The sequence below is a fragment of the Periplaneta americana genome, chromosome 9 (assembly GCF_040183065.1).
Source record: "Periplaneta americana isolate PAMFEO1 chromosome 9, P.americana_PAMFEO1_priV1, whole genome shotgun sequence".
Lineage (NCBI taxonomy): Eukaryota > Metazoa > Arthropoda > Insecta > Blattodea > Blattidae > Periplaneta > Periplaneta americana.
Window position 1 is genome coordinate 86852279 of NC_091125.1, and position 23329 is coordinate 86875607.

A 23329-nucleotide genomic window follows, 5' to 3' on the forward strand; every position below is an offset into this window, starting at 1 on the left:
TCATTTCTCATTAGGCCGGCAACATACTGCATCGGACATTCTGTCTCAGACAGAACGGTTTTGTCTCGGACCGTTCGATGTGACGGAAATAACACACATTGTTATGAGGCTGCAGCATACTACATTGACGAATGTCCGAGACAAAACTGTCCTGTCCGAGACAGAATGCAGTATGCTGCTGTCCTTACACAATGAAGAATATACACTATATGTTTAATTTATTATTTACTGTAATAAATAGAACGACTCAGTCAGTCATTCATTCAGTCAGTCAGTCAGTGTTGAAATCTTCAGTTCGTTACTTATTCTGGTGAAGTACAAATATGAATCATTGCCACACACGAGTACTAGCATTGCTATTATTATCTATAAAGTATTATTAGTGGTATCGGTGACGATATTATCGAGTAGTACTATAATTTTGTGGTGATCATAGGAAACACCTAATGAACCGGCTGCTTGTAATACCTAGTAACAAAGTAACTTCGCCCATAGGACGCGGAAAACCATTTCGTAAACAAGCGACGCTTATTGTCTTCAATGTTTATAAATATTAATTTCAAATAAGGAGATCCGCCTTTAGCTCATACTGCTACTAAAACAGATATTCCAAGAACTATTGTGAGAGAAATCATTCCGACAGACTCTCTGCTTCCGATACTTTATTGATAAAATAATAATAATGCTGGTTTATGGACTACTTCACCGAAATAAGTAACAAACTAAAGTTTGCTACGCTGCACTGGCTGAATTGTTTTATTATTATGCCTTTTCATAAGTAATGTCTGTTTCATAAGTTTGGTGGCTTGTAAGGTTTTAATGATTTTATGAAGCCTAGTTGAGCAATTGAATTTTGTAAGACTCTAGGGTTATTATTGTGTATTGTGAGCATGTGACAGTCGTCAAAGAATATAAAATGGAGATGATAAAGTTTGGGATGAGAGGCCTAAAACACTACTGGAAACAAGATTATAAAGTTGCTGCCGCGGCTCGTCGAATATTAGGGTTACCATGTGAAGAAATTCTATAGGAGGACATGGAATCTAAAATAAGAGGACATTGCTGAAAAAAGGAGGACTTTTTAAAAATTGGTATGAACAAAATTAAAGATAAAAGCAATGGCTCGCCTTAATCAGTTTTCTCACTAGTTGCTGGATCAGTATTACAGCTGTACCCTACTTATCAATGGAGCCCACTTTGTGCACAAGAGCCTGAAGAGACAAACTTCTATCTTGTAACAAACAACTGTAGAACTGTTCACAGGACATGGCCTTGAAATTATATTTCACCATTATGATACCTCTGACTGTCTCCGTTAGCATGCGATTTCGTTTTTTTTGTCCATTGAGCAGATATTAGGGAAAATACTCTCTCAGCACTTCAATTGTCACTTGGGATAAATAAATAGAATTGATATATTTTTAAGAGTTCTGAGAACGTTTCAATGTTCGCAGAACTATTGGAATTGAAGAATTTGTACCATTGTTTATCTGAACTTAAATCTTTGTCCAAATTAACTTGATTGGGATATCTTTGTACATTGCAGAATAAAGTTGATAAAATAGCTTAGAATCATGAATAGTGACATTTTTAAAATGTAAGAATTCAATGTATGTCAATAGGTCATCATATTTTATGTTTTTTATGTGCTCCAGCTTCAACTATTGAAAACAGTTAAATTCTTTCATAGGTTTTCACCATTTGTTTAGATATTCTATGCATAATATCGGACATTATTCAATATTCATATTAATTCTAGTTGAAGTGCGAAATACCGGACATTTCAAATTTTATTAAATGCCTGCCGGACGGGATAAAATTATTAAAAAAAGGGGACATGTCCTTCTTTTGCCGGACGGATGGTAACCCTATCGAATATGTGAAGTCGAGAGTGAAGGTGTCATTAGTCACAAGATAGTTCCAGCATATCAATAATGGAGAAGTAGACATTAAAGATTTACAACGTCCTAGAATATTAAGAATACATGCAGAGTTTTGGAAGAAAATCCACAAAAAAATACTCGTAGATTGTCAAGAGAACTTGGTGCTTTAAATGATACAGTATATTACCACTAATAAGACGCTTAGAACATCTTACAGAAGTTGTAGATCTGTAACTTATGAAATGACACCTGATCAGATCAACAGAGAGCGGATATCTGTCTTCAGCTTATCGGTAATCCAATGGATGATAGATTTGTCAGGAGAATAATCACATGCGACGAAAAGTGGGTAGCCTATATTATAGCAATCCTGAGATATCAAAACAGGGGCTCAATCCTTGTCAACCTGCCAAAGTCGTCGTTAAATAAATTCGATTCGGCTGCAAGGCAATGTTATGTGCCTGATGAAACTTTAAATGTCCGATTCACTGGGAGTTTGTTCCAAATGGACGTACAGTCGATGCGGATCTTATTCTCAAGAACTAGAACGAGTTCATGAAGTTTTGAGAGAGAGAAAGAGAGAGAGAGAGAGAAAGAGAGAGAGAGAGAGAGAAAGAGAGAGAGAGAGAGAGGTATCGAGATAGAATTCTCTTGCAACAGGTCAGTACGGGATCCCAAACCACTCGACCAGATTACCATCTGTTTCGATTCATGGGCCACTTCCTGCATGGAAAAGATTTCCAAAAGTAGGAAGCCATTGAAATGGGTGGTATCACCGATTTCTATGCATGAAAAAACAGACACTTGTAATGTCGCGCAATAACAAACATCAACCCATTAAGAGCAAATGTTGGGTAACATACGGCGCTGGGCCCTGGACTCATTTCGCTAACATTGTAACCATCATCTCATTCAGACGCTAGATAAACATAGTAGTTGATAAAGCGTCCAAAATAACCGCTTAAAACACTGGATTTCAATCCTAGGTAGTCCAAAATAGTGGTTGAGATTAAGCTGTAATTGTGTTTCTCTGCCGGAATTCCATTTCTTACACCGTTAATTATCATCTCCCTGGTGTAGTAGAGATCTTTCTCCCACGGTGCAAAGCAAACAGCATAATATGCGACAGGAAAACGCTATACAATTTCGATGCATTGTGTCTAAAAAGGGACGTTTCAATAATTAATGATAATAAAAATAGCCATCATTAGAGAAAAAAATAAATGTTACACCGAGGACTGGAACTTTCCAATATCTTCGCAACATTCAAGCATTCAACAAAATCGTCATTTTGTGTAAGAGGAGTAACCTTTCTTATTGAGGTATTCTTAAACGTCCAATTTCTGTTTCAGCCGTCTTCATATTGCACGAAATGGATAAACGAAGTGAAGAATAACCCAAACTCAACGGTTGAGATGTATGCCTTCGAGGATGGGCCTGAAATACAAGACCTCATTAAGACTGTCACTGACAGACTTGGATTTGAGACTCCAATTTCTATGAGTATGTTTTCTTCTTCATATCTTATGATTTAAAGTTCTGTATTTTTATTAATTCGTTTATTATACTTCCATACGAAAGTATCGAAGACCCAACTCTAACGGAAACTGATTCTCGTTCTTGTATTGCATTGTCATTTCTAAAATGATTAAATAGTTTATACTATTAGTCTACCGGTTTTGAGTTTCTCATATCTAGAGTATTTCTGTAATATATTACACTGCTATGATAGTTTTGTTTAAAAAATGTTGATGTTGTACGAAATTATTACATTTTAATGTTAGAGTGCAATCCTGCGGTGCTTGCCTGGTATAGACCATAATCCTGTCACGCTGTCGATCCGAGTTCGGATCCCGACGACGCCTGTGAGTTTTAATTGGAAAATCCATGGTGACATTTATAGCGGACAAGGTCGTAGTTGGTTTTTAGGGGTTCTCCCCTTTTCCCATATTAGATATCATCGTCATTTTGTCTAATCTCCCTCCATTCCATTAATATTTCACAGAGTTTTCGAATTTTTGAAAACGACAGTAAATGTCAGGAAAGTTTTTAGAGATACTCGAAACCTTAAGCTCGATCTCTGCGAAATTATATGGACAGGTAAGATAACATCTCTGGCCTGCGTTAAATTAATTTACGAGTATGTTTCAGAGATGGCTGGAGTCCTCATGGGGGAAGAGATTTTCTCATGAAATTTCGTCCAGTGTATGGGACCAGTGCTCACCCAGCATCGTGATGCACTTGGGGAGCTACGATAAGTAGCGAAAATCCGATTTCGCAAACAAGCTATAACGGCTGGGGGAATCATCGTGCTAACCACACGATACCTCCATTCTGGTTGGATGATCGTCCACCTCTGCTTCGGCATGTGGGCGTGAGGCTAGCAACCGGCTGGTCGGTCTTGACCCTTCAAGGCTGTAGCGCCATGGATTTACTTATTTTACTATATTTCAGAGATAGTTACTGTACAATAAAATAAGAGAATTTAATCATGCTATCACCTATTCGTTAATTTTCTTTACATTGTGCGAGTAACAAAGAATTTAATACTTGTATTTGGATTTGGCATCTTTTAGGCATTTTTATCTTTAATATACTTGAGAAATTCTTTGTAGCTCATGTTAAAATAGTGACCTGAGCTGAAATGTGATTAGTCATACTGTGCTGGCTTCTCCGTTCCCACAGCCTTTTCTCTTTGCGCTCATTAAGGAAGAGATTATTTCCATATGAGCATAGGATCTAAGTATACTAGAAACAAAAGATAATTGAATACTTAACAGTAGAAAGATGCTAAATGCCAAAATTAAAAAAAAGTGATATTTCACTAGAGTGGTGCAAATTGCCAAGGTTTATTACATATCAACAGGGCTAGGTACACAGAAGATTGTAGAGTGTTATTAAGTCCACCAAAAGATGGCAGTGGTGCGAAGTTACCAGGGATCTCTCATAAAAAGATGCAATGTGCCATTCATTTTGATTTCCCTCCGTTGATTATTTGTTGAGTTAATAGTGAAGGTATGAAAAAATGCATTATTGATTATAATATCGAGGTGTTTTCTACAAACAGGAACATCCACGTACTTAAATCTTATCTACGACATAATATGTGGGTAATGTAGGGCTATGAATGACATATAAACATAATGTATTACTTCTATATGACACAGTTGGTTTGTTTTAAACTTTTCAAAATCCAGAAAATGGAGGAAATATCATTAAATTAGCATGTTTCTTTTTATTGTGTCATGAAACTGCAGAATAAAATGCAGCTGACACCCGAGTAGAAAATAGCTTTATTTTCTAAGTTATATGACCAAGATTAATCAACACCGTCAACATTTCTGTTGGGTCTCTTTACTGTCATACCAATACAACGTCAACATAGAACGTATGATAATCATGATGGAAGTCGGCGATATTCAGTTCCAACTGGTGAGGGTGATTTGCTTCCAGTCTGCGAAATCACTTTATTGGAAGTATTTGCAGAAATTAACAGATCTGTGGATAATAAATGGATCATAAACCAACGAAATGTTTATGGGGCTTAACATATTTCATAAATTGTGAAATTTGTTTGTCTCTCAGTGTGTTAATTTTAATAGTATCATCATCATCAAACTATTGATAAAGATTGGCGAAAAGTTGTCGTAAGTACTGTCAATTAAATTCTAAAAAAAAATATATTCTTAAAATTGTTCAAGATTAAATGTTATTTATTAATAAAATACTGTTCATAAATTTGGCACTTTGCACCTTTGTACTGTTAACTATTCAATTACTCTTAAATTGTTTACATTTCCCTAGATTTTCCAATGTTGAATAACTTCACCTGTCTATTATCGTCATTGTTTTTATTTATGAATATTGACAATTTCTTTTTTGGGTAAGGTACTACTGCCTTAGTGTACATTTTTTTTTTTCAAATATCAATTAAAGTTTATTAAATTTCAATCTTGAACTCCTAAACTGCGTATTTCAGGCCTTCAGAATACAGTAAGAACGACCCTAGAGTCAGTTTCGAAGTCTTTTCCAAAGCACTTACATCAATATCAAAATACTTCCCAGAATAATTCAACACATTTTAATAGAAGTTCAATAAATCGTTTAGAATTTCGTTTTGTTTCTCAGGTACAGATTGCTTAAAACTCTACTTGCATTTCAATCAACAAATTAGTTATTAGTTCTAAGCTACAGCTTTGAACACATTCCTTCAAAAATATTACAAGCTACCGTTACAGATATTGGGTGACTACCGGGAAAAAGTCCGCGAAAAGGTGGATTTCCTATTAACTCGGGAAAATTGGCAACCCTGTCGTTCTTTATTATTTCCCTATCGCCGACTGGTGACACGTGTTGGATCAAGAGAAAAGTGGGGTTGCTTGTTTTGAAAGCTGAATACTCAGCGAACCTTAACATAATCAGCTGATGTGGGTTGGAAATCCGCCTAATTGGGAGTCAGCGTAATAGTTCTCTTAGATAGAATTAGTGCCAGGGTTCGATTCTAATGGGACCATGGTTTTTCTCTAGTGTTCTAATCCTTCCGCCTCTACTGTGGTCTGGTTTCATTCACCCTTTATAAGAAATGTGTCAGGACTTATCCTTGACGATAAAGGTGTCAGGCACGTACATCCTATGACATGGAAAATGGTCGCTTTCCTGTAGCGTGAATTTGTCTGCTCTTCGGATTAACGCGCGATACACCGACAAAGTGATAAAAATTAAGCATCGGGAATGAAATGAAATAGTAGCAGCGATATATCTGTATGTCACAGATCTATATATTCCCTACGAAACTTTTGTGGCTTAGTGGTAGAGCAGCTAGAGCTCCTCTTCTCGTTTCATAGACCGGGGTTCGAATCTCTCTCTCTGTATAAAACACACGCAATGATTCCCGAGCTATTCCGAGGCGGGACTTAATCTCTGAACAGCGACCAATTTCTGCGTCAAAGAGTGTACATCCCTATTGCTACTAATGCCGACTGTCAGCTAAGGTGTCTAATGTGTCTAACACTAGCTTAGGCCCGTAACGCACTTGCAGAATTTTCGCCAGCGAGAAATGTATTGCGAGAAAATTAAAAAATTGATAGCATGGATTCAAATGGATGTCCACATACTGGAAGAGATTCTCGCTCGAGGCAAAAACCTCGCCGAGTTTCTCGCTGGAATCGGTAGCTCAGCGAATTTTCTTGACACATTTATCAAAGATGTTTGACATTTATACTCTTTATGACGATTGACTGTAGAAAAAGATATCACAGGTGGCGATGAATTGTATTGTTTTTATTTGAAAATGAGGAAAGATGGCTGATAATTGCAGTCAGAAACTTATCGAACTTGTATGGTGTTACCCAAGGCCTATTTATATGATACACGTGATAAAAACTATAAAAACACGAAACTTATAGAAAAAATCTGGAGACAAATATCAGATTATCTGAAAATAAATAGGGCTATATTTTATTTTGATGAGATTTAATAGTATTGATTAAACATTAGAGATAATGTATGTATATGTCTTAATAGTTTACGTAATTTTAATCAGAATATAGCAAAGAATTCTCTATCATATCATGAATGGCAAAAAAAACCTGTGGTCCATTGAACCTAAAATAACGCCTAAACGTATTATCATTCAAATCGAAACCAGTGTCCAAAACTCGCCCTTATTTTCGTAAGATACAATGTGATTTTCAGATATTTCTGGCTTTAATTTTAGGCCTACTTCTTCTTTTCATGAACATAATATGTCATGTAACTCCATTTCCTCATCATCTGAATACTCAGATTCAACATAGCGTTCGTACGTAATTTGTAAAGTACGACAATATACTTACAGGTTATATATTTAAGTACGACAATATATGTAAATACATAACCTATAATATTTCCCCCAACGAGTCATTACTATAATCAGATAAATGCTTTCTGCATGAAGGCAGTGCATAGATCATAGCGAGGTGTGATCTGTGATAGCGAGAACTCGCCAAGTGTGTGGAGGAAGGCTCTTCGCCTCTTTCTCGCAACACATTTCTCGCTAGCGAAAACTCTTCAAGTGTGTTACGGGCCTTAAGGGAGGACTTAACAAAGTGTAATACATTTGTTGAATTTATTTATTCTGATAGGTAAGTTATTCCATAGCTTGAATGTTCGAAGAGAGATACTTGTTGTAACAAATAATTTTTAGTGCCGTTTTTATCTCTCTGGCAACAGTATTAACGCACCATGTTTGTTCATTCCAGGCGATGCAACACACATGTATGCTGCGTGCAGGTTTGAAAAAGCTTGGAACGTGGCTAAAGTCTCGCCTTGGTGTGCCGTCTTTACTGATGAAGACCTTACGGTGAGTTATGGACCATAAACGATTACTGTAAATAAGCGAAAGATTACCTACTCATATCAAAGACTCAGTACATAATATCGTTAAGTGCTTTAATAGGGAGTAACTGATACAGATTCAAAGAATATTGCACACAGTGACACGGGTTAAGTGGATATTAATGAATAACAATGAATAACTTTGATGATAATGCAGACATAGCATGGAAAGTTAGACAATACTATCTGCCGACAGTTTCTTATTTTCTTTCATTGAGATAGTGAAATGCTTCAGTTTACTTATCTAATCGCATCTATTCAAGCATTTGACTATATGAGTGATAGCGACAGTTTCCTGGATGTGCTCTGAAAAGACAAGTACAGTATACACCATTATCACTTACAATGTGGTCCAGAGAGAAAGAGAGAAAGAAAGAATGACAACATTTAATTTGAGTGCGACAGAGGAACGGACGATTAGAAATGAGGGGTTCGGGATGAAACATGGTAAGTGACGTTTTAGTGTTTTGAAGTTATAAGATAGGTAAACATTTATATATGCAACAGTTCGTATAGTTATGAGGAAAGTAAAATCTGTATACTTCTGCCATTTGTTGAGATGCTGGAAAACTTAACTACTGCATTAGACGCAGAATGTAAGATACCATATTATACGCTACATATATCATTTTTGACCAAAATGTCAGTTACCATGTTTTACGCCCGAGCCCCTCAAATAGAGACTCAAACATTTATTTTTTCAAAATGGCATACGCGAGATCAAAAAATACATAGTTGCCATTTATTTCTTGAAAATGACGTCTTTTAAGTGACTACCTCTGAGATGGAAATGTGCTTCGTCAGACATCCATAAAGTGTCAATAAACTCTTCCTTTTCATCCATGCGATTTAAAATCTCCTCATAAAACGCCTTCGGTTGACAATATCGCGATGTTTTCATAATTTAGATGAAAAGATCAGGTGGAACAGGATCATGGTGACATAAATTAAAATAGCGAAATTCACGCCTAATAGCCTCAAAACTATGTTTTTGTAAAAGCTTTTATTTGCAAAAGTATGTTGTGCACATATTAATTAATTCTATGATGACTAGATGGCATTGTATTGACAACAGAATGGGCGCGCAGTTTATCGTCTCTAACTGTCCTGTGAGAGATATGTAGAGTCTTAGAAAAAAAAATTGTCACACATACCAGAAAGGAGACAGTGCGCATGCTCAGAAGTCGAGCGGCCTGGTTTTCACAAGAGAACGACTAGTTGAGGTAATAAAACTAGTTTTGTTTCGTTGTATGTCTGATCATGCGCACTGCCTCCTTTCTGAGACTTATAAAGTATCTGTGCGACAAAACTTTTTTTCGAAGACTGTACGTTTTTTATAATCCTCCATTCTTCTGCCGGACTGTGTATAATGTTTAGGGGGCGGATTCATATGGACTAAAAAAAACAGCAAAATGTGCATGCACTTATGAACTTATAAACACTAAAAATTACAAATTATGCACTGTTAAAATTATAAAAGAGGTATTTTATTTTAAGAAATTTACTATTATTGTTGGTGTTTCTATTATACATAGGCCTACCCAAGAATATTGAGACACCATCAGTTGTTAAAGCTGCGTGTCCTTCAACCCACTGCTTAAGCAATACAATTTTAGCACATTTTTTCGTTAGGCATTGTTGAAAAAACTAATTATTCTTTACTAATAATTTGTTAAGCTGTTCTAAAATACAATGCACTATACATACTGTCGAAGTTTCTCTGACTTGTCACCACAATAAAGTGAAATATTCTGATTTTCCACGTCGGCAAACAAGAAAACAGAAAATTGCATTATCGTGTCTTTATTATTGTTGGCAGGCGGCGAAATTCGAGTTTATCGAGCGCAAAGAAGTCTTATCATTACTTCCTGTAACTTCCGCGCCGATCATATTGCTGCGTTCTCGTGACAAATTAATTCCAAATAGCCGATAAGGCGGCTTCTTGTTTTGATGATCTGTTCTTTAATCTCAACTTTCATCCATCATAACGTCCCAATTATACATTTGCACAGAGTCGGCAGTGAATTTAATTATGGAGTACTTTGTTGATTTCCGCGAAATTGCCCACAGTAATTCGCCGACAACAGCGCGCTGTCTGCATGGTGTCAGATCGCAGTAAATAAAAAGTACTATAATGTGTTCCAAAACCTGCCTTTCTTCTGTATTCTATTATTCTGATTTTCCTATTCTTAATCTTGGTTTAAGTTCTTAAGCACCAGACTGCTAAACATAACACATTATGCTTTTGTATGTGCTCAGAGCTGAAATATGCATTAACTTCTTAAATATGCATGTATATAATAATAATAATAATAATAATAATAATAATAATAATAATAATAATAATACTTTATTGCCAGGATAAATATACGTAGTGCTTTCTCATATAAAAACACTCTAGCACCCCCAAAAAGAGTAAGTTATATACTCGTGCTCAGGGGGCATTCCACATAATGTTAAGACATTTTGTTAAATAACAGAGTCATCATCATCATCGTCCTTGCAGGTATTAGGCCTAGTGGCCTGTTACGGTCTCCGTCCATCTTTTCAGAGGGCGTTCCAAAGATCGTCCTCCATGTGGTATATAACGGAGAATTTGTCTTGGGAGTCTGGAACGGTCCATTCTATTGACATGGTTAAGCCATTTTTGTCTATAGTGGTTGAGATGTTCATAAATAGGTGTAATTTTCAATTCTTTTGTAATTAGTTCATTCCTTTTGTGGTCAAGCAAGCTGTAGCCGGCAGCCCTCAGAAATCTCATTTCTAAATAACAGAGTAAAAAGTAAAAATAAAGCAGAAGAAAAAACACATACTGTATATCACAATAATTTAACTTCAAATTTTCTCTCTAAATATAAATTTTTATTGATTTTTTAAAATAAGGAGCATTAGCAAATTGTATGTTTGGGAATTTAGCTATTATCTTGTTATAAATATGCACTATGACCTTTGATTACGTTTACAAATAACTTGAAATGAATTTTTATAACGGTAGCATATGATTTGCAATGAAGGAAATAAAACAAGCAAATATGATAAAATCAGCCACTAATAATGTTAGTCGACCGACACGTAAAGCACTAGCGTTTCCCAAAGACAGGAGAAAGTGATTTTTGGGGAGGTTTTGCAACTGGCAGTTATCCTTATCAATTTCGAATTACAAGTTCAATTAAAGAAAATTAAGTTTCCGGTTGATAAGTTAATAAATATGAGGGATTATGAAAGTAATTAATATATTTTTCTTGAAAACTCGCTGTAGATTTGAGATAGTGAAAGATGTACCCAACGAATAATTTGATATAACAAACAATGTACTTGAGAATATTCTTCTTTGATCTCCACAAAATGGCATTATTAACTAAGATGAACTGTTTTATTTAGCGGGCATGGAAGGCAGAATTGCAAAGAAAGTGATAGGCTATAAATAGGCCTACGAAAAAAAAATATTGTGTGAGTTATCTATCAAATCTATCGCTGTCAAACGGAAAAAAATGCCGGTACTGTGGTCACTGTGCAATGGAAGGGGAAAAGAATTAGCCATTCTACCCCATTATCTCCTGGTCTGGTTGCCTCATAAATGATGTCTTGTTGGTAGCACTTGTGAGGTTCAGACCTATCTTCGGACAATTGACTAAACAACAACAAACAACAACTTTGAAGACTACTACAGTGTTGAGATTATCCGCAGACCACCAATTGAGAACCACTGCTTTAATTCATTAATCCTCAAATTATGATACATTTTTGTATCATAAATCCAGAGCAAAGAATATTCCCAAAAGAGATTGCTGAGTGAGTTTCTGGAACTAATTAAATTTCCAGGACTGTTCTATTTCTGTACTTCTTTCCCTTTAAGAACCTATTTGAGGTATTTTTATGCATTTACTGTATTAATATTCTGTTATCTTATTTACTTGTTTCCCTTCAATTAGTTCGTTTTTATTTAATTTCTTCTATTTTGCATTATTTTATTTCAATTTACTTATAAGTACAGATGGATCGATACCATATTTTTCTTGAGACTTGATAGCGATAGAGCCCGATCGCAAACTCATGGCACCTGCGCGAAAGATGAATTGGCATCCACTTAAATGGACTCGCCCAAGAGTCTTGCTGGAGGGGCGTTTGTACAGCACGCTCTATGTGTAAGTAGTACCCGCACACACAGAACCCCGCACTCTGAAAGAAGCTCGCGCATGTTGGTGCCACGAGTTTGCGATCGGGCTATACCTGTTTTCGAGCTTCGATACTCGATACTACAACTTTAAAAGTGAGTGTGATTGTCTGAGAATTATTTAGACTATCACCAGTTTATTGTCCATATTTTGTAGTCATGTTTCAATCCCCACCTCTTGATTTTTCGCCTCCGAAATGTCAAAGCATTGCTTCCAACACCATTTCCTTAGTAATCTCAGTGGGTAATTTCTAGTAAGCCTATATCTATTTCGAAACATTTCTCCAGCATCTAAAACGCCATCACTTATCGTATTATGATTGACACTGCTCATGTGATTGACGGCTGCATTTCATTATTGCTGTTGCAGAAGTTGGAATATAAAGAAGATCTCAAGTATTACTACACCAAAGGTTTTGGTAATGATATGAATAAGGACGTTGGATGTCCACCAGCGAAAGATTTTCTTCTACGCTTCAGGTAAGAAAGGAGAGAGTATTAAATGAATAGATTATCAAATTTAAACAAGAAACTTAATCCTAACTTCTGTAAAGACAGAGAAGTGATGTTAGTGACCATGACTAAAAATATCGCAGTTTTTTACGTTCTCAGAACATCTCTTTAGTTATTCAAATTTCAATTTCTATATGTAGGCCTAGCTTTACTGCTTCTTCCAGGGCTATCTACTAGTGCTGCTTATGATTAGGTTTTTCTCCGGAGCGGTTGTTTGCACTCTTTCAATCGGAGACCTCCGGTTACCTCCGATTGATGCCGCGCATGTTGTATATGTGCTGCGGCGCAGACATACACTTTCCGCTGAGAATTCCTTTAATCTGATCAGGTAGTGATTGGAGTCCGCTGACGTCCGCGTATCTTTTAGAATAAGTGTGTAATTTTTTGTTGCTTATTTTCTCTTTTTTATTTACCTCTCTCTCTCTCTTTCTTCGGCCTTCTTTTTTTCTTGTTTTGCTTGAAGTACCTATGTACTATGTTAGCTGACAGATTTTTTTTCTAGTTTTGAAATTCATAGTGTATGTGGAAAGGCATATTAGTTTTGTCATTGATCAAATTAATAACATTAAAATTAACTGGAAACTAACGCAGAAGTAAAGCTTTTCAGTAGCTAATGTAAACATTTATAATTTTCCTGGAAACACTCGTTTATTCACAAACAGTTTTTGTCAGTTATTATTCTAATCGGTTTAGTTTAACGTAAAATATATTAAGGGAGTTTCAGAATGGAACAAAAGAAACGTGTGGTATCAATGGGTTAAAGTTTACTGTCCAAAATAATTTATTAAGATTCTTCACCAGACAGGATTGTGATCATTTTGTTAAAGGGTGTCAGTATTTGAACTGCCTCTTCTAAAACGCGTCACTCTTCCTCTGTAATAAAAAATATAAGCGGATATCGACTTAAGGGTAATTGTAATTATATTATTACCACACGTTTCTTTAGTTTCAGAATGAAACTCAATATTTTAAAGTAATAACTCAAGTTGCCTTTTAAATATTCCATATAAGTTATGTATGATTTTTATTGCCTCGAAAGTTACGTTTTATAGAAATTTCAAGATTTTTTTTCTAGACTGTGGGCCTTTGGAACAATAACACTAAAGCAATTTAAAAAATCGTATCAAATGTTTTCCGTAATTTTAAAACTACGAAAACGATATCACTAATTAACCGTCAATGTGTATCTGAATGGTAATAATTTATTTTTGACAGCAAGTACGAGTATCATAACCGCGGCTCTTAATGTTAGCCTAAACACTTACATACCTACATTTTAAAATTTAGACCTACTCATAGAATCTATCTAACCTGGTCCACGCCATAGAGATTTCCAAATACGGATCTCTTAGCGTCCTAGGAGCGTTTGGATTTTCTGGCAACACAATCACCAACTCATATTTCATTTCAAGTAAACGGCTCATCACTGAAGTTTGGAGTTTCATCTCGTAACAATATGCTGGATCAATCTTAGAGGGTCCTTTTTTGCTGAAATTCTTGTGTTTTTAAGTTTTTCATTCGCATTGTTACTCTGTGTGCACACAAAACCACGAAATTATTTATTAAAACTTTTATATATAAATCAAAGTAAACACGCTTTTTAAAAGAGTTCAAAAGTGTTTTGAACAGTTAAATTTACTTACTTTCTTCAAGTTCGAGATTGTGCGATCGCTTCAAATGGTGTAACAAATTCGAAGTACCACCACCCTTAGAGTAAATTTGCCTACAAAGTTCACAGCGTGCGATTTTATTATTATCTTCAACTAAATTAAAGAATTTCCATGCGCCGGATATACGATTTGGTGCCATTCTATTCCACTCACAACTACCCTCAGTCCGTACGCGCCGGTCGTCCTTGAGCTCTACGTCCTACAACTTCGCTTCGCTCCGAACCACCGCATCCCTCCTTTGTTCCCTGTTCCACCTACGATAGTATCCGAGATCACCGGTGGAGAGCTTTATTCGTAATCTCCGATTTCTCCGCGGTAGTACTCACCCCGATGAGCAGCACTACTATCTACTATCTCCACATAGCAATTTGGTTTTCGACGTAGCATGTATTCTAGAAACTCTATCATTCATATACTAACTCACTCACATACGCAGACACACCCACACACACAAATTTAGTGGTATTGCGATAGCCTCAGCAACTCCATGAAGTGAAAGACCCCTCGTGAGAAGGTTCCCTAAATTTACATTTTTTTTTTATTTACCATAGTTTTGACGTAGAACTACGTCTATGTATTCGGCACCGCTCGATAACGATCTCCAAAAATAGTGTTACATTAGAATCACTTGTAGCTTCTGAACAAATAAACATAACGAAACGAAAAGTATACCATCGTGTACACCGGGGCTGGGCACCGGGAACGAATACAGACTCTAAACTGGGACGCTTAATATTCATCCGTCATGACGTCAACGCTGCGCAGTGTTCGGCGGCGAAGAAAGGAGCTGAAGATAAGTCATATGGCTCCCCGTGAGAGAGTAGTATCCGCTCTTGGTGCCCAGCCCTGGTGTTCACTAAGGAGTCTCGTAATTGTAGACGTCCGCAGAAAACCCTATCGGACTCTCAAGGCCGGCAAGACGAGTGGGACAAAACATGTCTCGAAAACTGCGTTCGGGAGGCCATTTTATGCGCACAACTACGTGAGATCTGGACTGATCTGGACGTTTGAGGTATAGATTGTTCGCGTGCAATGAAATTGACTAAATAAGCGCGAAAAAAAAATTTGTGAACTTTCAAAATGTCTCGAAATTCTAACGTTCAGACAATGTAGAAGTTACGAATACCGCAACAGAAGAAAAGGACATTTCGGGACGAACAAAACAAGCCCAAGATCACCACTACGGACTACAAGAGACGGTAGAGAGAGAGCGCAACAGGCGTTAGGTCGACCTGCATTATTAATCTTCACAGGTCATTGGAAAAAGCTTGTAACATAATCACCTCTATAATTGTGTTGAATATTTTAACCAGAACGAAAGGTGGTCAACTTGCATAGGTTTTACAGTTATAATGATTATTTTATCAATGTTAGTGTTAAGCGAGAGAGTGTTAGGAGAAAATCCACAAATGATTAGGTAAAATACGGAAATTTTACTTGAAGCAAGTAAGGAGACAGGTAACAAAGTATATGATGTCTCGTGATCAGAACATCGTACGAAATGGAAATATAAACACTGGAAATTTATCCTTTGAAGAGTTGGAAAAATTCATATATATCTTGGAACAACAGTAACAAAATGACACTCGGGAGAAAATTAAACGCAGAACAAATATTATTTTTATTCGGTTGAGAAGCTTTTGTCATCCAGAATGCTAAAAAAAACCTGAAAATTAGAATTTATAAAACAGTTATATTACCGTTGTTCTGTATTGTTGCGAAACTTGAACTCTCACTCTTAGAGAGGAACAGAGGTTAAAGGTGATCGAGAATAAGGTGCTTAGGAAAATATTTGGGACTAAGAGGGATGAAATTACAGGAGAATGGAGAAAGTTACACAACGCAGATCTGCACGCATTGTTTTGTTCATCTAGCATAATTAGGAACATTAATTTCAGAGTCTGGACTCCAGACGTTTGAGATGGGCGGGGTATGTAGCACGTACATGCAAATCCAGAAATGCGTGTTGAGTGTTAGTTGGAAGGCCTGAGGGAGGCCGAGACGTAGATGGGAGGATAATATTAAAGTGGATTTTAGGGAGGTGGGATATGATGGTAGGGACCGGATTAATCTTGCTCAGGATAGGAACCGATGGCAATGAATCTCTGGGTTCTCTAAAAGCCATTTGTAAGTAATTGATGTACGAGATAAGTAGTATTTGATATTTTTGGTGTTATTTCGGATGGTGACAATGATGATGATAGCTGGCAGTGCGTGTACTGCTACACGTACCATGAAGAACTGTCAAAAGCAGTTTGCTTGCACTTGGTGATGTCTCTGTGTTGCAGCGCACTGGAGAGTGGTGAGCAGCAGCCTGCCGGAGTGTTCTACTTCAGCCACGACACTGACCTGATGCTGCTCTTCAGCTCGCTGGGCATTGGGGAGGACGATGTGCCCATCACACACTCCAACTATGAAGAATCGCGAAACCGTCAGTGGAGGACCTCATTGCTTACTCCCTTTGCGGGCAACTTTGCCGTTGTTTTCTTCAAGTATGTATAGTAAACAGTGTTGCCTGCATTTTATAGTGTTTATCCGACAATTTCATATCAACATTTGGAAAGAACTTTTCAGTCATACAAAGCAACACTCTTTGAAAATTAGCCTTATATCCAGTTCTAAAGACTCAAACTTTAAAAAAGTCTGACCATTTCTGATGTTCCTCCACTTCTCCCACCGTGGACTGTAATGGTAGACTTATCCCGATAATCTTGCATTTCCGTTCTTACTGACTAAACTGGAAAAAACTACTTTTAAAGAATAGGAAGGGATTATAGCTATGATCAAGGAGAAACATTTTAAGTGACAAGATAGGTACACATTTCGCTAGTTTAATTTTACTGGTATTTTAACATTTTTTTTTTTGCTCAAAATCTATAGATCTTTTTTATTTCTAAATTGTCATGCCTAGTATGCACTATGTGTACGTCATTAAGAAATTTTGATGAGAAAACCAACTAGTTATTTCTTTAAAAGATATGAAAATTTGTGGAGTATTTTTCAGCCAGACAGCGTTTACTTCGTAATTCAAAAAACAGATATTTTAATGAATCTTCACATGCATAGACAGAATGAACCGCAAGTAATACCATTCATTTCAGGAGGCTATTCCTTGAGATACTTCAAACTCGAAACTTTAATGCAGTTTCGCTCAATTTTACTTCCTTTTCGAGATAAAAGTTGTTTTATATGAAATATTTCATGGCGTGTTTTGGGAAAGCCATTGATTGAATTCTCAATATACTCAGTCGGTTTAAGAGTATAGTGTATTAAGATAATAAATTATTAAAAGAATTTTAGTTTTGTATTTTAAATATCCAGAAATTTGATCTGAACAAATGTAAATTTTTGTTCTGCAAAGGCATTTTACAATGTTACATTTGTTCGAATCAAATTTCTGCACATTTAAAGGATAAAACTAAAATTCTTTCAGTAGTTTATTACCATAATACTCTGCTCTCTTAAATTGACTCTTCATATCGGGAATTAAATCAATGGCTTTTGCAAAACACGCTATGAAATATTTCATTAAAACAATTTTTTATCTCGGAAAGGAAGCAAAAACGAGCAAAATTGTATAAAACTTTTTTGTTTGAAATATCTCAAAGAATAACTCTCCAGAATTAATGACGTTATTTATTATTCAGTCAGTATAGTTCTTCCATGTGAACAATATACTCTAAAATCTTCAATATGGAATGTATAGCTTATTTAAAAATAATATTGATTTTATACTAAATTAAAAACCACATTGGTCGATATTAAACAATACATTCTACGTTAAAGATTCTGAAGTATATTGTTTATATGGTACAACTATACATGCATGCAAAGCTTCATTAAAATATCTTAATTACTTTTTTAATTATCATGTAAAAGTTGTCTGACTGAACAAAATACTCCAAAAATTTTCATAGTTAACAATGTAACTACTGTATTAGATTATAAAAATAATAATACAGATAGTGTAGGCTATAGTAAGAGTGTCAATTTTTATTTCCAAAGGACCTTAATAGAGTATGAGGAAGGAAAAATATTGAAATACCAGTAAAGTTATACTAGTGAAAGATGTATTTCTCCCTTTAAATTAATAAACCATTGATCGTAAATGCGTAAGTACCTCGTTATGGCCTAAGTTTCATAATGTCAAACGCCGTGGAAATAGGCAACTTCCTGCGACACTTGTGTAATGGGTGTTGCATACCTGTATGGATGTTATTCTACAGATTGATTTCTGATAGTTCCACAGAGGGAATTATATGACTGTACCAGCAGGAGATGTGTTTTTTTAATCATTAATTACAACGTAGTCCACACCTGTGGAGTAACGGTTAGCGCGTCTGCCCGCGAAACCAGGTGGCCCGGGTTCTATTCGCGGTCGGGGCAAGTTACTTGGTTGAGGTATTTTCCGGGGTTTTCCCTCAACCCAATATGAACAAATGCTGGGTAAATTTCGGTACTGGACCCCGGACTCATTTCACCGGCATTATCACCTTCATATCATTCAGACGCTAAATAACCTAAGATGTTGATAAAGCGTCGTAAAATAACCTACTTAAAAAATTACAATGTTTCTTGTGCATTGACAGCGTGAGAATGAAACGCTTTACGTAGAGAGAAATGACGGATATGCACTTTGAATGCACGAGTGGTGCTTATAGAACGAAGGATTTATAGAGAGTTGTGTTTAGTTTTACTTTGGCCTCTAGGTACGTGCATAACCATCCCAAGGCACAAAATATTCCGTTCCTAAGTATGTATCTGGAACATATTGCAGACATGTAAGAATAATAAAAATGTATGATAGAAGATAAACCAAGAAATATGGTAGACGGTTTGATTTTAATGTAAAAAAATCATAGAAAGCAAAAATGAGTCAAGCATTCTTGGAAATAATCTTCGAAAGAAATAGATATGCTAATGTGAATGTTTCTTTCTTCTCTAAACCTAATTAGTTTAAGGGTAATGTTCTCTGAAGACAAAATATATTTATGTTTTACTCGTACAGATTCAGAAACAAAATTTGCGTCACCTGAGTTTTCCAAGTTTCAGTTACTCGTATAACACACTGCGCATGCTCAGTAAGCACCTGAATTTTCCAAGTTCAGGTGGCCCAAATTTTGTTTGTGAGTCTGTACATCATAAAAGAAATTAAAAAAAATTAAATTAAATATATTTAAGATATTTAACCTCAAATTCCTTTAAGCCAAAGTTCTTTTTTTTACGATTTTGTGAAAAAAAAATTATATTTCGATAAATAGTTCCATTTTTTAAGCTCAGATTCATTATGAGATTACAGGAGCCACGAAAGCATAATTTTTACACTGCACATTATTTTTCACTCTAAAATTGATTTTTTTATTATGTTGAGTATATAAAGGATGAATAAAAAAAGGTGAACAAAACCTCAGATACGGATTCTTCATTTAATAATAATAATAATAATAATAATAATAATAATAATAATAATAATAATAATAATAAGAATAAGAATAATAATAATCATAATAATAATAATAATAATAATAATAATAATAATAATAATTCTTTATACTGGCAGAGTTAAGGTCATAGGGCCTTCTCTTACACTCTACCAGGTCATAAAGTAACTTATATAGAAGAAAAAATTACCATAATAGTTATAACGAAAAAAAATTCTCTTGCTATAACTATTAATACACAAACCCATAATCTTAATAAAATTAAACCAAATAAGTAGCTTAGATTACCTCAATAAAATAAACCAGATATAGAAAATATAAATAAAAAACATAAAAGAAATATTAACGACTGAATTTTATAAGAGTTGTTTAAAAGTTCATAGCCTGACATAGAAATTAAACTAGGATTATTCTGAAACAATTTTTATTTCTCAACATAATCCCCGAAATTCACACACTTGGTTCATCAGTGCTGCAATGCTGCTACAACCTCTTTGTACACAGATTTCTCGAAGTCTGCAAAGAAAAAAAGTCTTCTGCTGTTGTGATAACCTCTTTATTTGATGAACATTTCTTCCCAGCCAAGTGAGTTTTGAGATTTGTGAAAAGAAAGGATTCTGAGGGTGCGAGATCTGGTGACTGGAAGTGGGGGTACGACAAGAATTCGAATCATAGTTCGTGTACAGTAGTTTAGCAGCTTCGTATGAGCAGGTGCACTCTCATGGTGAAATAACACTTTCTTCCTGATCATACCCTGTCTCTTATCGCGAATTTTTCCTGTCAGTTGCTGCAGAATATTTTAAAATAATATTCTGCGGTTGTTGTTGTTCCCTTTGCTAGATAGTCAATCATTATTATCCCCTTAGAATCACAGAACACGGACGTCATGACTTCCCCAGCCGATTGACCAGCTTTTGCTTTCTTTGGAGGCGGAGAATCACTGTGCTTCCATTATTTCGACTGCTGTTTTTGTCCACCGTTGTGGCTGAGGGATTAGCGAGTCTAACTCCGAACCCAGCGGTCCCGGGTTCGATTCCCGGTGAAGACGTTGCCTGGGTGAGGTTACTTCGGGGTTTATATGGATGAATATCAGGTAACTTTATCAGGCGATTGGAACCCCACTCATCTTCGCCACTTCCTTTTCTTCCCCGTCATCCTTTCTTCATCATCCCGTTTCTGGTTTTCAGATCACTCTACCGGTAGCCTCCCGAAGCTGCTGACTCTTTCGACCGGCCTCTGTAGAATATAGTTCAGCGATGTTGGATGACACCCGAGGCGGACCTACTCGGGGGAGGAGTTTCGCCTCGGACCGACAGGGGAACCTTGGGGAAATTTGCCGAAGCAGGAATGGTATATGGATTCTGTCGGCTGTAGGGACCGGTCGTTAAGGGAGTCATGTGGTTAAGGTGGTGCGCGTAGGGGATCTGTGGCATGAAAATCATTCCATATCGGGGGTTAGCGCAATAGATCTCAATAGGTCGCAGTGCTGGACCATCCGTGCCTCCTCAGTTAGCTAAATTCAATTCCATTCCATTCGACTGCTGTTTCGTCTCTGGTATGTAGTAGTGGATCCAGTTTCATCAGTAGCCACAAACCGCCTAAAAGACACTGCATATTTTTCTCGAATTGAGCCATAAGTAACCTGTACATCCCTTATAGTATAATAATAAAAATAAATAGAAAATGAAGTAATTACTGAATTATTAGTACCAGTAACCATTTAACAGTAAGATCCAGGTGTCAACATTTTCACATACAAATGCAATATTGATGAAAACCTTTTTAAAACTGTTAATAATTAAAGTTATAGCCTATTACAGTGACATCAAGCTTGAATTTACCCATATTGATGTGTCTCCAGGTGCATCATGCTCCTATGTTCGGTAGATTCTCTTAACTATGATAACAAATTCGTGTCATTCCATGACTGTGCATGTTATATTCTCTGCCAAATTGTATTACGTATTTTTTTTCCAATAAGCTGCTGTTAAATAAAATTATGAAATACCAGAATGTGACAATATTTGACGAAGACATTTTCTTACAGATGTGATGGAGATGAGCCTTACAAAGTACAATTCTACCTACGTGAAAAACTGCTGGACATGGAGGGCTGCGACCAGGGTCTGTGTGATTGGTCTTATATCAAGCAGAAATACAGTTCCATCGCGGAGAACTGCAACCTCGACTTCTGTTGAATCGAGGTATTATGACTAGACTGAAATGTCCTATTTAAGTAACTTTTAATTCATAAATATTTTTAAAAAAATTCAGTACAATAACTTCATTCTTACCCTTTCCTGCCTCTTTACCTCACTCCTTTAGTTATATAGCTATTTAATGTCCATTTAGACCAATGACATCAACGAGAGCGCAAGCGTGCCTCATCGCCCGTATGCGCTGTCCAGAGCACGTACGGCACGCAGTCAAGTCACTGATGAACTCAAGGGTTGTACATTACACATTGAGGAAGAAGTCGTTCAGTAAGTTTTAGGCTGACTGGACTCCTGACTTTTTATGAGTGAAAGAGACGAAAATGTTCTTTGTCTGATATATGGAAAATATTTAGTTACGAAGACGAGCAATGTGAAACGCCTGAAATTATTAACTGATGTACATAATGATATATTGAAATTTTGTTGTTTTTTTTTACATTAAATAGTAATAAATATATGTTTAGATGTACTGTAGAGGTTCTTCCTCGCTGCATCGCATTTAAGTTTACAGAATAAAGTACAAAAGTATGGATGCTAATAGCGTAGACTCGTTATGAATTCTGTCTAAAAAATTGTGAAGATATGTCGTCTATAGATTTTCAGTTTGATAATGGTCCTTACCATTGTGATGTCCTTTGGTTAAGCCGAAGGAAAGTTCTCTCCAGGTTCTTTGAAATGCGTGAACAGAGTCAAGTTGGAAGTTCGCTTTGCCTGGAAATATATCCAGGGTACGAATATTTGCGGCGCAAATTATTTCTATACTATTCGGCAGTAAGCACATATGTGAGCAATTTTCCTCACTTGTGAACCTCACAAAACCAAGACTAATACCAAGATTATCTAAGATAAGATGCTTGCTATGCTACGTAATGCTGCAGGAAACATAATTTTACCGGACATAAGAAGGTTGGTGTCGGGTAAAACAAGAAGTCAGGAATTTAAATTTGTTTCTAGAAATGTCCGGTTCATATAATAAGTACATTATTAAGTGTGTAACAGTTACATATCATTTAATTAGATAGGCGTTATTACTAAAACTTCTAAGATAAAAAAAATA

The 23329-nt window shown here is 36.0% G+C and overlaps 1 protein-coding gene across 2 annotated transcripts in view; it reads left to right on the forward strand.

Annotated features, from left to right (window-relative positions):
* Positions 1–22746, forward strand: part of LOC138706190 (multiple inositol polyphosphate phosphatase 1-like) — a 37910-nt gene extending 15164 nt beyond the window's left edge. The window contains exons 6-11 of one of the 2 annotated variants that reach the window (XM_069835208.1): positions 3236–3386; positions 8123–8223; positions 12803–12912; positions 16904–17107; positions 22104–22260; positions 22409–22746. In XM_069835208.1, coding sequence (XP_069691309.1) covers positions 3236–3386; positions 8123–8223; positions 12803–12912; positions 16904–17107; positions 22104–22254 — 717 coding nt within the window. In that variant the 3' untranslated portion in view covers positions 22255–22260; positions 22409–22746. Of the gene's footprint in view, positions 1–3235; positions 3387–8122; positions 8224–12802; positions 12913–16903; positions 17108–22103; positions 22333–22408 lie in introns of those variants that run through there. The other variant, XM_069835209.1, reaches the window with a different exon arrangement.
* The last annotated feature ends 583 nt before the right edge of the window (positions 22747–23329 follow it).